Below are 13,597 nucleotides of genomic sequence, written 5' to 3' on the forward strand. Positions count from 1 at the left end.
GGAGCGGAGCGAGGGACAGGGGACAGACCGGAGCGTAGTGAGGGACAGGGGCACACCGGGACCCGCGGGAGAAGCGGGAGCTCCCTCAGGGGACGTTTAGGTTGGTATCTGCTATGGTTGTTCCCCCAGAGGTGGTCGGGCACGGGAACAGGGTCCCAGGGAGTGGTCACAGCCCCGGGGCTGTAAAGAGCATTTGGACAGTGCTCCCAGGTATAGTAGTGTTATTATTTTTTGCCCCCGAAGAGGGGAGAGAATGATGCCTCTGTCTCCATCTTATCAGGTGGCAAATTAATTACTTTATTATACAATATTTTTCTATATTATATTATGCTATGTTACATTACATCTAAACTGAATCTGCCAAGCACTCAACCCTGCACACACTGCACAGAATCTCGTGACTGTCCCCCAATAGTCTTGACACACACACACACCTGACCCTGAAAGGCCAAGGGAACAAAACACCATCACTTTGGGTAAACAATCTCCATATTGCATTCTACTTTGGCACAACACAGGCACAGCCATTGAGATAAAAATTGTTTTTCCTTTCTCTGAGGTTCAGAGAATGAGACCCAGAAATATTCTTAGGAGGAATTGTGCCTTGCTTTTCTCTGTGAAGAGAAATGTGGTGACACCCAGGCACATGCTGGGGCTCAGGCTGTCCTGCACAGGGCCAGGAGCTGGACTCACCCATCCTGATGGGTCCCACTCAGCGTATTCTTTGATTTTATGTTCCATTTTACATGCTTTGTCATCACACACACAGGAACTTGGCTAAACTTTTCCTTCCCAAACGCATAGCAGGAAAATTGTGCTCTACAGGCTGTTCCAAGCACATTTAGCTCCTGCTTCATCTGCCACTTGTTTTCCCTGCCCAGGTGAGCAGTGGCTATGGATTTGGACAGCGTGTTCTCGGGCTCTTCTCTGCAGAGCCTCGCCAAACTGCTGCGTGATGCTCCAGAGGAGGATGATGATGGTGATGATGATGATGTGGTGAGTTTTCATGGGAGTTGCTGCTTCTTTTACATATTGTACCATAGCCTTATGTTGTTAATCAAAGAGTAGCAAATCTCTTTTTCTCCAGAGTGAGTAAAAGCAGAATGAAAACTGTGGTGGTGTTCACACGGGTCCCAGTTCGAGGGAAGAGATGAGAATCTTGACTCCATGGTTCAGAAGGCTTGATTTATTATTTTATGATATATATTGTATTAAAACTATACTAAAAGAATAGAAGAAAGGATTTCATCAGAAGGCTGGCTAAGAATAGAAAGGAATGGAATGATAATAACATCTTGTGACTGACCAGAGAGTCCGAGACAGCCGGACTGGGATTGGCCATTAATTAAAAACAACCACATGAGACTAATCACAGATGCTCCTGTTGCATTCCACAGCAGCAGGTAATCATTGTTTACATTTCATTTCTGAGGCCTCTCAGCTTCTCAGGAGAAAAAATCCTAAGGAAAGGATTTTTCATAAAATATGTCTGTGACAGAAAACCTTAGAAGGTTTTGGTCTGACTGAAACAGCTTGAGGACCCTTTCAGAGTAAGAAGCTCTTGAGAATGAGCAAGATGCCCCAGGACAACAAGGAGACACTGTGAGCACAACATATGAGGGAGGTTTAGTTTTTCAGCCTGAAGGAAAAGAGAACATGGACTTGAAAGAGCTTCAGATACTTCAGGCTTCCCCTACTTTCCCCTGAACTCTGCTGGACATGAAGGCAATTGCAGCCAGATATGAGGGGAAAAATTTGCTGCTCAGCTTCTGAGTAAGGACCAAAATATCCAGAGGCAACTGAGTGTTTTAATTGCATATGTCAGACATTGAAGAACTGCAGAGATAACTGATCACTAAATTACCATAGGTATTTGGTGTTTGTAAAATAGGGGCAGGGGAAAAATCATTCTAAGGTGCATAATCTGGATGAATAATGAGAGAAATATCTGAATGTGTTCTTCTGTATCAATTCCTCTCAGGAGCAGATGAAAATAACAGTGTTTGGAGAACATGCATTATTCCTGCAACATGCAACACCTGATTTTATCCAGGCCTGCCTGTGTGCTGGGAAGAAATATTCCCAGGAGCCCCAAAGGTGCCAACAATGTAGAAGGCCTCTGTGAAGGCTCAAAACTTTGCCAAGTCCCTCAGAATTTTGAACAGATCATATTATGACATGAATAACAGAAAAAAAAAACCAACCAAACGAAAAAAAAGCAAACAAAAACAAAAACCAAACAAAAACAAAAAACCAAACAAAAACAAAACAAAAAACCAACCCAAGACCCCAAAAAACAAAAAAAAACCCCAAACAAACAAAAAACCCCCAGATAACAACAAAAAAAAAAAAAAAACAAAACCAGATAACAAAAATGGCAAACGCCTGAGTGTTCCTCCAAATCATTCCTCAACAAAGAGCTGACCAGCCCCAGTAGTGTGATATTTGGGATAGAAGGGGTGCAAGACCCTTGAAGTTTTATTTCAGAGGGTTACAGATGTGGTCCTTCACACCCCAACTATCCTCCAGCTCTTTAATGCCTGCCTTTTAAACCCTGCATTATTGCTGTACATCTCTGCAGTAAACATCCTGATTTTAAAAGGAATTTGTTTACATCTTATTAATAAAATGAATGACACTTCAGAGACAGAAATGGAAAGTTGCCACAAGAGATGTCAATTAAGTCTGAGTCAATCTGGGTAAATTGAAATCTTTATTTTGATTTAATTTAATGCTCTGTGCATATGAGGCACTTTTATTGAACCAAGGAATCTTCATATATAGAGAAATGCCTCACATTGGCCTATTAGCACTAAATTGATTCATAATTAGAAGAAAATGTTCTTGCCTCATGATCTCTACAGTAAAAAGCAATCCAAATGCTGTAATGGGGCTTTCATGTAGCACCCTTGGTTTCCTGTAATATTTTCATGGCAGGCAAAGCATGGAAATTCTGCCAAAATGCCATGGAAACCAAAACTCACAAAGCACATCTGTCTGTATGGCTGGGCTTCTGTGAGTCCTGCTTAAACCCAGTGTGTCAAGGTCACTTTCTGCTGTGTCAGAGTGAAGAAAAGAGATTTTTCAGTGGTTCGCTCATGAAACTGTGGGATAATGTGTTTTCAATTCTATCAGGGATTTGTTTGACCTTAGATGATGTGTTGTATTTACTGACATCATGGTTGTAACCAAGCTTGGCTCTATAAAAATTGATTTAAGATGCTCTTGCCTTTCTTTGCAGCCACGCTGTTCTGTTGCTGCCATGACTCCTGGGAGTGTTGGACCAGTCAAGAAGGAGACCACCAGTAAGGAGGAGTATTTGTGTGTCTTGGCATTCAGTCTCATGTACTGTTCAGCTTTTTTTAATTTAAAATTTAAATTTTAAATTCTGCTGAATTTACAATTCAGTTACAGCAAACTGTAACAGCTATAAAAGAGGGGTCACTGATGTTTGAGATGGGCATAGCATGACATTCCTTACAATTACACTGTAAAATCATTCCTTTCCTGAAAGCTTAACTCTAAAACATGCAAAGAGGAGCAGAAAGGGTAATGCCAGAGCAGCTTCCAGTGGAGGTGATAATAGTTCAGAGCACAGCCTGGTCAGGGGCTGCAGGGATCATAACTGAGCAGCAAAAGCTCCATGTAAGAACTCAGGAAAGACAGGAAGGCAGTTTTGGTAGAGACTTGGCAAAGTTAGTGTTAAGTTTTTTTGGAGCTGAGGCTGTCACATTATTGAGCCCTAAGAAAGGCCCACAAGGGCCAGGGTGAGTTTTGCAGGAAAGGAACTGTGGCAAATATAATAGATTATTTTTGCTTTTATTGCTATCCCACAATAACCAGAGATTCTACTCTAAAATCCTCAAGTTTCACATTTACCAGCTTACTAAAAGAATGTTTTTCCATGCAGGACAGACATAAACCATACTATTCTGCCCAAAAACTTTCACGTGTCTTCAGCACCTTGTCTGGGCTGTGCCCAGTAATTAATGGGAAGAGCTGGATTTCTGTGTGAGGAGGTGATCCTCTTGTGAATGACTCTGCTCACTGAAAATCTCATGTCAGGGGGCTTGTGGAAGATTAGTATTTCATCCCTCTACACTTTACTGATTTTGAAGTGCTAGATATTATATGCCAGAAAGGAGGATTTCCAGGAAATAAAGGTTGGGTAAAGAAGATTTAAGTGAAAGGAAAACATCCTCCCTCTGCAAATCCTCATTCATAAGAGAGTAAGGTGACGAAGACTGTAATCATTACCTAGAATGCTTTTAATGCAAAGATTTTTCTAAAGCCTAGAAATACTTTTCCAGGCTTTAGAAAAGGCTTTTCTTCCTTTTTTTTTTTTTTCATTCTTGAAAAATATTCTAAGCTTTCAGCAACACTTGAGGAACAGAGACATTTCAAAATGTGTCAGTGAGATTTTTCTCCTCACTTACAGGTACTTTTCAAGTGAAATCTGAAAACAAGAAAACCATTTGGAATACAGAGGAGGTCCCAGAAGGATCTGAATTTGATGATACATGGGACCCTAGAGAAAAGCCAGAGTAAGAAAGCTGAGACTGCCTGTGTGGGCTTCACATAGCATTAATGGAAATGAGAGTTAAACAGCATCTGCAGCCAGCTGAAAAGATTGTGTTGTGCAAGAAGAAAGGAGAGATATCAGTGTTGCATCTAAAGCAATATGTGAAGAATGGTTTTAACCCCTCTCTTGAAATCTTCTGATCTCAGAACAGAAACTTAGTGTTGGTTTTCCAGCATAAGTTTATGTGCAGTGTCAGTTACTTGTATAAAGTGGGATTAGGAGGGGAAGTAGGTCAGAAAAATGATTTATTAACTTTAAAATATGCCATTTGTGTGAAATACCTGCTTTTTCCTGCTGCAACTGAGATGCATCCATTTTTCCATACTCATAAATTCATAAAGTACTCCAATGTATATTTGCATTTCAAAGATTTAAGCTCTTTAGAGACAAATAGTACTGCAGAAGAAAAGCTGTGTGCAGGCAATTTTGAGCTCTTAAATCTTGTCATTCAATCTTAGTCTGTCAAAGCACAACTTGAAACCAGAGCTTTTTCCCTTGCTCATAGAAAAACAGTAGCAAAAAATATTCTTGAAATCAGGCATGTGATTTGGAGTTTGTGGAGGTCAGAAAGCCCTGAAGGTCAGTCCATAAAGCAGCTTTTGCATTTCCAGTCATTGTTTCAATGCCATGTCCTGAAGTGTTAAAGGCTGTAGCCCACGAAGCTGCACATTGTGCACCAGAATCTTCACTTTTTCTTGCATGTAGGTCAGGACATGAGGAGTCCAATTTCCCAGTTAAACACAGGACCTGAGACCCGCCTTTCTGAAAATGGGGTTTCCAATTTCCCAGTTAAACACAGGACCTGAGACCCACCTTTCTGAAAATGGGGTTTTCAATTTCCCAGCTAAACACAGGACCTGAGACCCACCTGAGCAGCGACTCAGCCTTTCTGAAGATAATTTGGAATTCACCCTCATGCACAGTTGTCCCTGAAATGGTCACCTGTCAGGTACAGAACGTGCTGTCTGTATTGTAGGCACAGAGGAGATTTTCTTGTGCTGTTCTTTAACCATTCCCCTCTGCAGTGCTTCTCCAGCCTCAAGCACTTCTGACCCTTGTTGCACAAATGAAGAGAGAGAATATAACTCTTTGCAATAGTTTATCAAATGAAGCAAAGAAAATGTGCTAAAAGGAAAACAGATGGCTACAGAGGTGCATCCAGAGCTATTAGACACATTTGTCACTGACTTAGGAATTATTACATATGCAGATGCACACTGGAGATGTGAAAGATTTTCTAACAGCTTAGACAAGTGATCCACCCCAGTAATTTTGCTGAACTTAGTAGGAGTAGCATATGTTATAAATACAAATTCAGTTTTCCTTTCCTCATTCATTAATTACCAAGAGCAAGGGAATACGTGATTCCACATTTTGTAGAAGTGAAGGAGAAGAAAATTAAAGTTAGCTGAATGCAAAACTACGGTCTGGCTTAAGAGTGTTATGCTCAGGCTGCAAGAATATGCTAAAGGACAGAACAGAACACATGTTATTGTGGCATCCCCCTTTTCAAATCAATTCCCAGGAGTTTGTGGTGTTTGACTTGCTGATAGGCATTAAGAAGCATTTCCTGGTCCTGCCAAGGCTGGTTAGGGGAGCAGAGGCAGCATGGTGAGAGCTTTGGGAGGTGGAGGAAAGGATTTTAACCTGTCTTCCAGCTGTCCCAGTCATGGCTCTGAACAGAAACCCAGTGCAAATGGATTGGAGCCTTGAAGGGAGACTGCAAAGGAGGAGAGGCAGTGTGAGGAGGATTTAGAGTCCTCTGAGAATCACAGTCTCCTTCAGCCTCCTGCTCCAGTATTCCTAGGCAATGGCTTCTCTTTGGCAGGTATGAGATTTCCTTCAAGCAGCACGTGGGAACAGAGGATGTCTTCTTTGGGATGACTGGGAAAGACCCCTCCACTGCCTGCTGTGAAGATATAGTGGTGAGCTGAGCCTGGAGCTCTGGTCCCTTCTCTGTGCTCTTTCTCTGCCTTTCCCACCTCCCCATCTTTCTGAGGGGCAGAATGTAAACACAAAGCTCCACTGCTGCCTTTGATTGACCTCCTGTAGCATTTTCTTGCGGTTCTCCAAGCATTTTTAGGTCACATTTACACTTGCTAACCTGAGGAACTTGTGTATCTCCTCAAGGACCAAGTGTGCTCAAGGCAATCTCTGCAAATGCATATGCCCCATATAAACTTAAAGGGAATAAAATGTAGCTCTGAGATGAAGTTTCATCTTGGACACACTTTTGGAGAAGAGAGGGGCTGGGAAGGAGATTTTTTTTCATCTTCCTGCATTTTTTACAAGCATTTTGCTAGTGTGGGCTAGCAAAATGCTACAATGCTGACAGCCTTTAAAGTTCCAGCTATCAGATCCTGCCTCATCATTATATAATCAAAGACCTCCCTGGTTTCTGAGCTCCAGGACAGGTAGAACTGCTGTGTTATCTTTCTAGCAGAAGCAAACTGTCCCTGCAATGCACAAAGCCTGAGGCTTTGCTGAGTGTTGAACACCTGTCAAGCACATTAGCAGCTCAGGAACTGGAAGAGAATAGGATATCAATACACATCACTAAGCTATTGAAAGCAGTCATTATCACTGTCGGATTTGCTCTGATACAAATTACCTACTCAAAACGTTGCTCTTTGCTACTAGCATTGAAATATTCATGAAAATGAGCTCTTTTATGGCTTTTAGGGCAACATATGTAATCACAGCTTTACCTCTGCCCATCGTTTCAGATTAAAATCAAGCTGCCAGAGACAAAGTACTCAGACATCACATTAGACATCCAGGACAAGGTTCTTGACCTTCGAACTCCCAAAAAGTAAGTGCAGCACAATTGATAGAAGTCCAGTTAATATCCTGTTTGAAATGGGGTTTAGCCAAGCTTTAAACTGCAGTCTGTGTGGAAAGCAAAGCTAAAGATTGTACTATTAATAATTGCTTGTGAAAAATAAGTACAGAAAAACCACTCATAGTCCATCCATAGGTGCTCAATCTGCTGGCTTTGAATCTGTGATACTGTCCAGTAAAAAGCTTTGGGACACATTTTGGCTACTTAAACAGCAAGTATCAGGGACTCAAAACACCTGGCAAAAAGCTGCCCAAGGTCTTGAAAGACTTAGTCTAGTATTCCTAAGCACTAATTTGTACAAATATGTATGACCAAAGATGGTAAAAAAAGTGCAGATAAATTTTCGGTAGCTGAAAACCGAATTATGAACATATCCAAGCACAAATGCAGAGATGGAAATGTTACAAGGTTTTCTAAAGAGATTTCCTTTGATTTTTTTAATAGGACTATTTCAAGCCTACAAAGATAACTGATAATACACTCTTGGATTTCTCACTCTTCCTCCATCTCTCCCTCAGTGTGCAATTCCTCTGCCTGAGATTTCCTGATAATTCCCATGTCTGTTTTGCTCAAAGTCCTTCTTCACAAAGACTGCTTTTATAAGAAACCTTAATCCTCTCTGGGCTGACTTGCTGCACTGAATGGGGTGTGGGAAGATTTATATGAGAACAGCTTTCTGCAGATAAATTCCAGGTGCAGGCCATGGATTAAGGCCTAAATAAGTCCCCAGCAGACTAACTACAGAAAAGCCATTTTTCTCTGCCAAAAACCAGGCAAAATCAGTTACCCTGTGTTTGATTTTAACCCAAGGATGCAACAGGAGTGGAAGAAGGTTTGGGAATGTTAGTTTTGAAACTGGAAAATTGGGAGGAATAGTTGCTCAGCTAATGACTTGCTGAACCTATGGGCAGTAAAAGAAGTAGCTTAATGCAATGCTGCAGATGTAGAAAACCTCAGCATCCTTTTCCTTTTGCAATTCTATTTTTTTGGTGACTCAGATCTGCCATTATCTTCTCAGCACCCAGCTGTCTCTAGTCACAAGCCTAGCAAATAAAAAGTTCACCATAAATCTGATGGTTGCTTGGGTACAGCCTGAACCAGTGCTGCTTTCACAAATATAAGTGCAAGTCTTCTCAGTATGAAGGAAACAATCAAGATGTCAAGTTCTACATGCTGAAAAACTTTGTTCTCCCACAGATGGGTAAAAAGATTCCAAGCAACTGCTTCCAGCTCTGTGGTTCTGGGGTTGCTTCTAAGCCAGGCTGCTTTTAAGTGACAGAAATATTTCAATATTTCTATCAATATCCAGTCTTGCTGTGCATGAGGTGTTGCAGGAACCCCACCACCCATCACAACAGGGGATCTGTTGGGATAACATTTCCTGGCATACTGACTGAGGAATTGCAGGAGTAATTTGCAATGATACCTCAACTGCTCACCTGGTCTGAGACACTGACATCTCCTGTGTCCTCTTTTACAGCAAGCTGCTGCTGCACCTCCCCTACCCTGTGAACAGCAAGGAGGGCAGAGCTCGTTTTCTCTCTGAGGAGGAGATCTTGGAAGTCACCTTGAGACTATCAAGGAAGTTGGATTTCATCAATTTTTCTGATGGGTAGAAAGATAGAGAAAGTTTGCAAAAACTAAATGTTCTAGTTTGAACTTGTTCTGAAATAGTAAATGGCTTCCCTTGAGCAGTCCAGGGGAAAGTCTCTGGAGAAATGAGTCAGGAGGAGCACAGCACCCACAGGTTCTAGCAGCTGATGCTGTCTGACCCTTCCACTGCTCTGGTCCACTTTCTGCTTCCTGCAGTCTGGAACAGCTCCTGTGAGTCAGAAAGTGGGAGATTTCAGTTTCAAAAGCCACAGGAAGCCTTTTGTGTGGTCATGGCTGAGGTAGCACAGTGAGGCTCTGGGCAATGTCTGCTGCTTTGGTACCATTTCAAGCCTTGCAAGTGCTACTGTCCTTGCTTGGTCTCCAGTGCTGGGACTGGGGCCAGTTCAGGATCTTCTCTTGCCTATTTCTTGGTGAGAAGATCATTCTGCAGGGATCCATATCCACACCTGAGGCTCCTTTACACTGGCAGAACAAGTTAACCAGCTATAGTTGGGTTGCTGAACATCTCAGCTCTTTTGAACAGGTTTTTGACAATTTATGGTTCAGTGTTGTCTAGTCATCTGCTGTCCTTCCACCTATTTTTCTGATCTTTCTTGATTAATAAAATAATAGGTTCTAAGGAACAGTTCCAGTTATCTTTGAGTCTGCCTTCTCTATATTATGCTCTGAGAGACCTCATAAAAGTTGAGATAAGAGGAATTTTGCATAACAAAGCTTCTCTCAAAGGGCTGAAATGCTGCAAAATCTGTTCTTTGGCCTTCAGGTCCAATCTGGAGGTAGAGAGTTGGGTAACCAGGCTGTTTCTCTCAGTAGCTGCTGGGCAAATATATTAATTTAACATTGTTGGTCCTGCAGGAAGCAAAGGTACTTGCTCAATGATCAAAGTGGAGAGGACAAGCAGGCCCTGGCATGTTAATGGCACACTTAACCAAAAGCCTGTGAGTACTCTCAGAGTCAAATGGCTTTGAGTCCTGCATTCTTCTGGGGGTAGAAGTAGAGGAAAATAATTGACCAGCTAGGCTGCAGACAGCACCCATGCAGCTAAACTTGAGGCAGGCTGTAATGAGAAGATGGATGCTCCATGATGGACTGCAGACACTGACAGTGAGTTCAAAGGTGCAGTCACTCTATGTTAGTAATCCCCTGCATTATAACTCCAGGACAAATTAGGCTGATGTCTGGACATTTCAACCCCTTCCCTGAAAAGTGAACCATTGCTTGGGTCAGAATAATCCTAATCAACTTCTGCTTTAGCCTTAATGCACTGGAAAGCAGATATTTCATTTATGATTCATCACAAGCTATGAAATATGCTGATAACACTCAGGGGCTACTCCAATTGGTATCTGCTTAAGCTTCCATAAATTAGATCTGAGTGTCTCTTATTCCAAAGCTGTGGTTGAGCAGGACAATGTGGATGTATGAGAAAAGGCTGACATCATTCCTCCTGACTCAGTTTTTCCCTCCTGTGCTTGCCAAACAAGCTGTTTCTTGGAAAAAGGTTGTCTTTGTGGTCCCTAGACAATATGCTGCTTCATTTTTGCATTTCTTATACACATTACAAGAAAAGTGGAAGATTGACCAGTATTGATGTGCATGTGAAGGTAACATTTGTCCAAATTAATTCAGAATATCCATGGCAGGGTGCAACTCTTCTGAGCCCTACTCCAGTGCTCTATCCACAAGGTTACATTGCCTTTATATTTGGCAGTAGTAATTTACTAAGCCTTAAATCATCAAGCTCTGCTTAATTTAATGTCAGTGTTTGATACTGAAAATAGTGATGAGTCTGGCTCATTGTGCCTCCCTCCAGTGTTAGTTTCTTATGGAAATGAGCATATGCCACACTGGTATCCATACCATAATTTATCTCCAAATGTTTTTTAACCTGAGGGCATTTTATCAGCATTCAGGAGACAAAAACCTGAGGTAAGTATGTTCTGTAAGAAATAGAAAAGGGAAATACAAATTTGTACTGCTTAAGAGAGAGGTTATAATGTGATTTCTTGTACCTGCTGGACACTCTCTCTGTGCATCCCCCTCCAGGCTCCTGTAGGTCACCCATGATGGGGAGCTGGTGACACTGTAGGAAAAGGGTGATATCCTGGCAGGGGGAAGCTGAAATCACAGAGTGAGGATAGAGGAACACAGGGGACAAACTCATAACCAGGCTTTGTGTGTTCCACTCAGGATAAGCTCTGCTGCCCTTTTCACTGGAGCAGGGACACTGCTCTGGGGGTGGGCAGTTTGCTGGGCTGCTTGGATCCCCTGCCTGAAAGCAGCACCATCACCTGGAGAGGAGCTTCTCACATCTTCACTTCCTTCCTATCAAGGACACAGAGGCTGCCCTAGGCAGAAGTTTGAGTTTTGGGGTTTGGATTTTTCCATATCTCCTCCCAAAACGACTTGCAGATTGTCAGAATTCCCAGAAATCTGGAGGCTACTGCCAGCTACAAGGGTTGACTTTTGCATGGGTTTGAGGGCAGCTTTGCTTTGCTGAAGTAGCACTGGCAGAAATCCTCCAGGAGGGGAACCCCCTTTGCCTCTGAACATCAACACTGATGTGGAAGTGCCTCTCCAACACCTGCAAGCATCTTAATTAATCAAAATTATGAGCCCAGTTAAACAACCCAGCCATTAAGCCCCAGCCATTAGGCATCATCAAGCTTTATTTGGTTCCCATAAGAAGCAGCTTGATTAAATGTATTGCAGTTAAGTGGAGGGTACTGCAGATGTGGAACTGAGATAGAGGCTTGTTTGCAGCAGCATCCCAATAAACTGCAGGTTCTCATCTCACCTTGTTCACATATTCTGTCCTCCAGTTGTGGTTGCAGAGCCACCATCCCCATTTTGACTTGTTCCTGCCTTCTCTCAGAATGATGGTGGTGTGCTAAAATACACAGCCCAACTCACTGTCTGAATTTCACCTCTCTTCATATTCCCCTTTGTCCACTTACTGCCCTGGGGCCAAGACACTTGCCTTCTTCTATTGCTGGAGGAAGAGAAAACCCAGATGAGTTGCTCCATGTAAACACCTGAGACAGCACAAGAACTTAAATTTAGATTCTTCCCTTAAACCTGCAGGCTCTCATTCTCATCTTCCTCCAGGTCTGCTGTTCATCATATACCCCTTCTGTTTGTCTTAAAAGACTGCTTCATTTTTCTGCTGTTCAGATTGAAGTTTGTATCCAAACTCTGTGTACTTCTTGCACTGTGTGAAACACTGCTTTATCAGTTTATCCTTCCCTCCAGACCGAGTTTATCTAAAATGACTGAGCTGTACCTACGTGTACAGACACATCTGTCTCCCTCCTGCTGCAGCAGCTCCTTTTCAACCTGCCACTGTTGCTGTGGACTTTCACCCTCTGCTCTGCAGCACCTGCAGCTTGGATTGCTCCTTGTTCCCTGGGATCCCCTTCAGGAGCTGCTGCCACAGACAGAGGCATTGTCTGCCCGTGGTCCTGGCTCCAGGGAAGGTGCCTGGAATATGCTGGGGGCTGGTTTGTTTTTTTCTTGTGATCTTCACAAACAGGAGATGATTTTTCTCTTGGTGTCTGTCTTGGTGTCTCTCTTCATTCTGTTTTCTCCTTCGGGCAAAATTCACTTTCAGGTTGTGACGAATTCATCAGAGGATGCTGAGCAGCATCTCTGTTTTTCCCTTCCATCACGATTGTTTGTTCTGTGCTCTTTTCAGGAGACTCTGATCTCTTCTCTCCTTTCCTAAGTGCTTTATCTCCCCTGATTGTTCTCACATTAGGACATTTCTCACCAGAGCCTCCTGGCAGATTGCAGTTGGCATATCTGACCCTTCCTGGATGTTCCTAATGTGGGTGAAGGGTGTGATTCATTTCCCCTCACTCAGATCAGAGCTGGGTGAAGAGCTCTGTCCTCCCTTGATGTGTGTCCTGTCTGAAGGGGACACAAGCAGCAGCACCACAGCAGAACCTGGAGGGTGTTAAGGCACTCCTAGTGAAGCACCATGGCACAAAAGCAGCAGATGCTGCAGGCTGTGAGGAGTGTTGGCAGAATTGAGAGGCCTCTTGAGCGCTTGCTTCAAAGGTAGCCACACATCCCCAGTGAGTCTCGTTATAAAGAAATGCACCAATTCAGAAAAAGTCAGAATCATTCAGAATTTCAGCCTTCCCCAAGGCCTGAAAAGTTTCTCTCTGCTTCCTGATGTGTGTCCCCACATCCCAGGTGAATGCTTAAAGAAGGTTTTGAAATCTACTCCGGGGCAACAGTGACACAGGCAACAGAGGAATGCCTTTGGTTCTGGAGTACTTCTCTCAATCCATGGGAATCTTTGATCATTTGGGGCTTTCTCATCTCAAGGCCTCCCTTTCATCTTTTTTTCTCTGCCTCCACACACTCATTTCTGAAGAGAAGATCATAGGAAGCTGCCAGAATGACAGCAGCTACTGTCCACCTCCAGTCCTTAGAGACCATCTCTCTTTAATTGGGTGTCTCCTTTGTGCAGCTCAGCAGCCTGGAAACTCACTTCTGATGCTGATCAATATTTTTTTTTAACCATGCCATTTTAACTTGATGGTATCACAACC

The 13,597-nt window shown here is 42.8% G+C and overlaps 1 protein-coding gene across 1 annotated transcript; it reads left to right on the forward strand.

Annotated features, from left to right (window-relative positions):
- Positions 1-8: 8 nt before the first annotated feature.
- On the forward strand, positions 9-9,673 carry DNAAF6 (dynein axonemal assembly factor 6). The gene is made up of 7 exons (XM_036402213.1): positions 9-100; positions 882-996; positions 3,242-3,305; positions 4,439-4,544; positions 6,411-6,507; positions 7,309-7,394; positions 8,905-9,673. The coding sequence occupies exons 2-7, from the start codon at positions 895-897 to the stop codon at positions 9,038-9,040; spliced, it is 591 nt and encodes a 196-aa protein (XP_036258106.1). The 5' UTR covers positions 9-100; positions 882-894; the 3' UTR covers positions 9,041-9,673.
- Positions 9,674-13,597: the final 3,924 nt, after the last annotated feature.

Source organism: Molothrus ater, chromosome 14, assembly GCF_012460135.2.
Source record: "Molothrus ater isolate BHLD 08-10-18 breed brown headed cowbird chromosome 14, BPBGC_Mater_1.1, whole genome shotgun sequence".
Lineage (NCBI taxonomy): Eukaryota > Metazoa > Chordata > Aves > Passeriformes > Icteridae > Molothrus > Molothrus ater.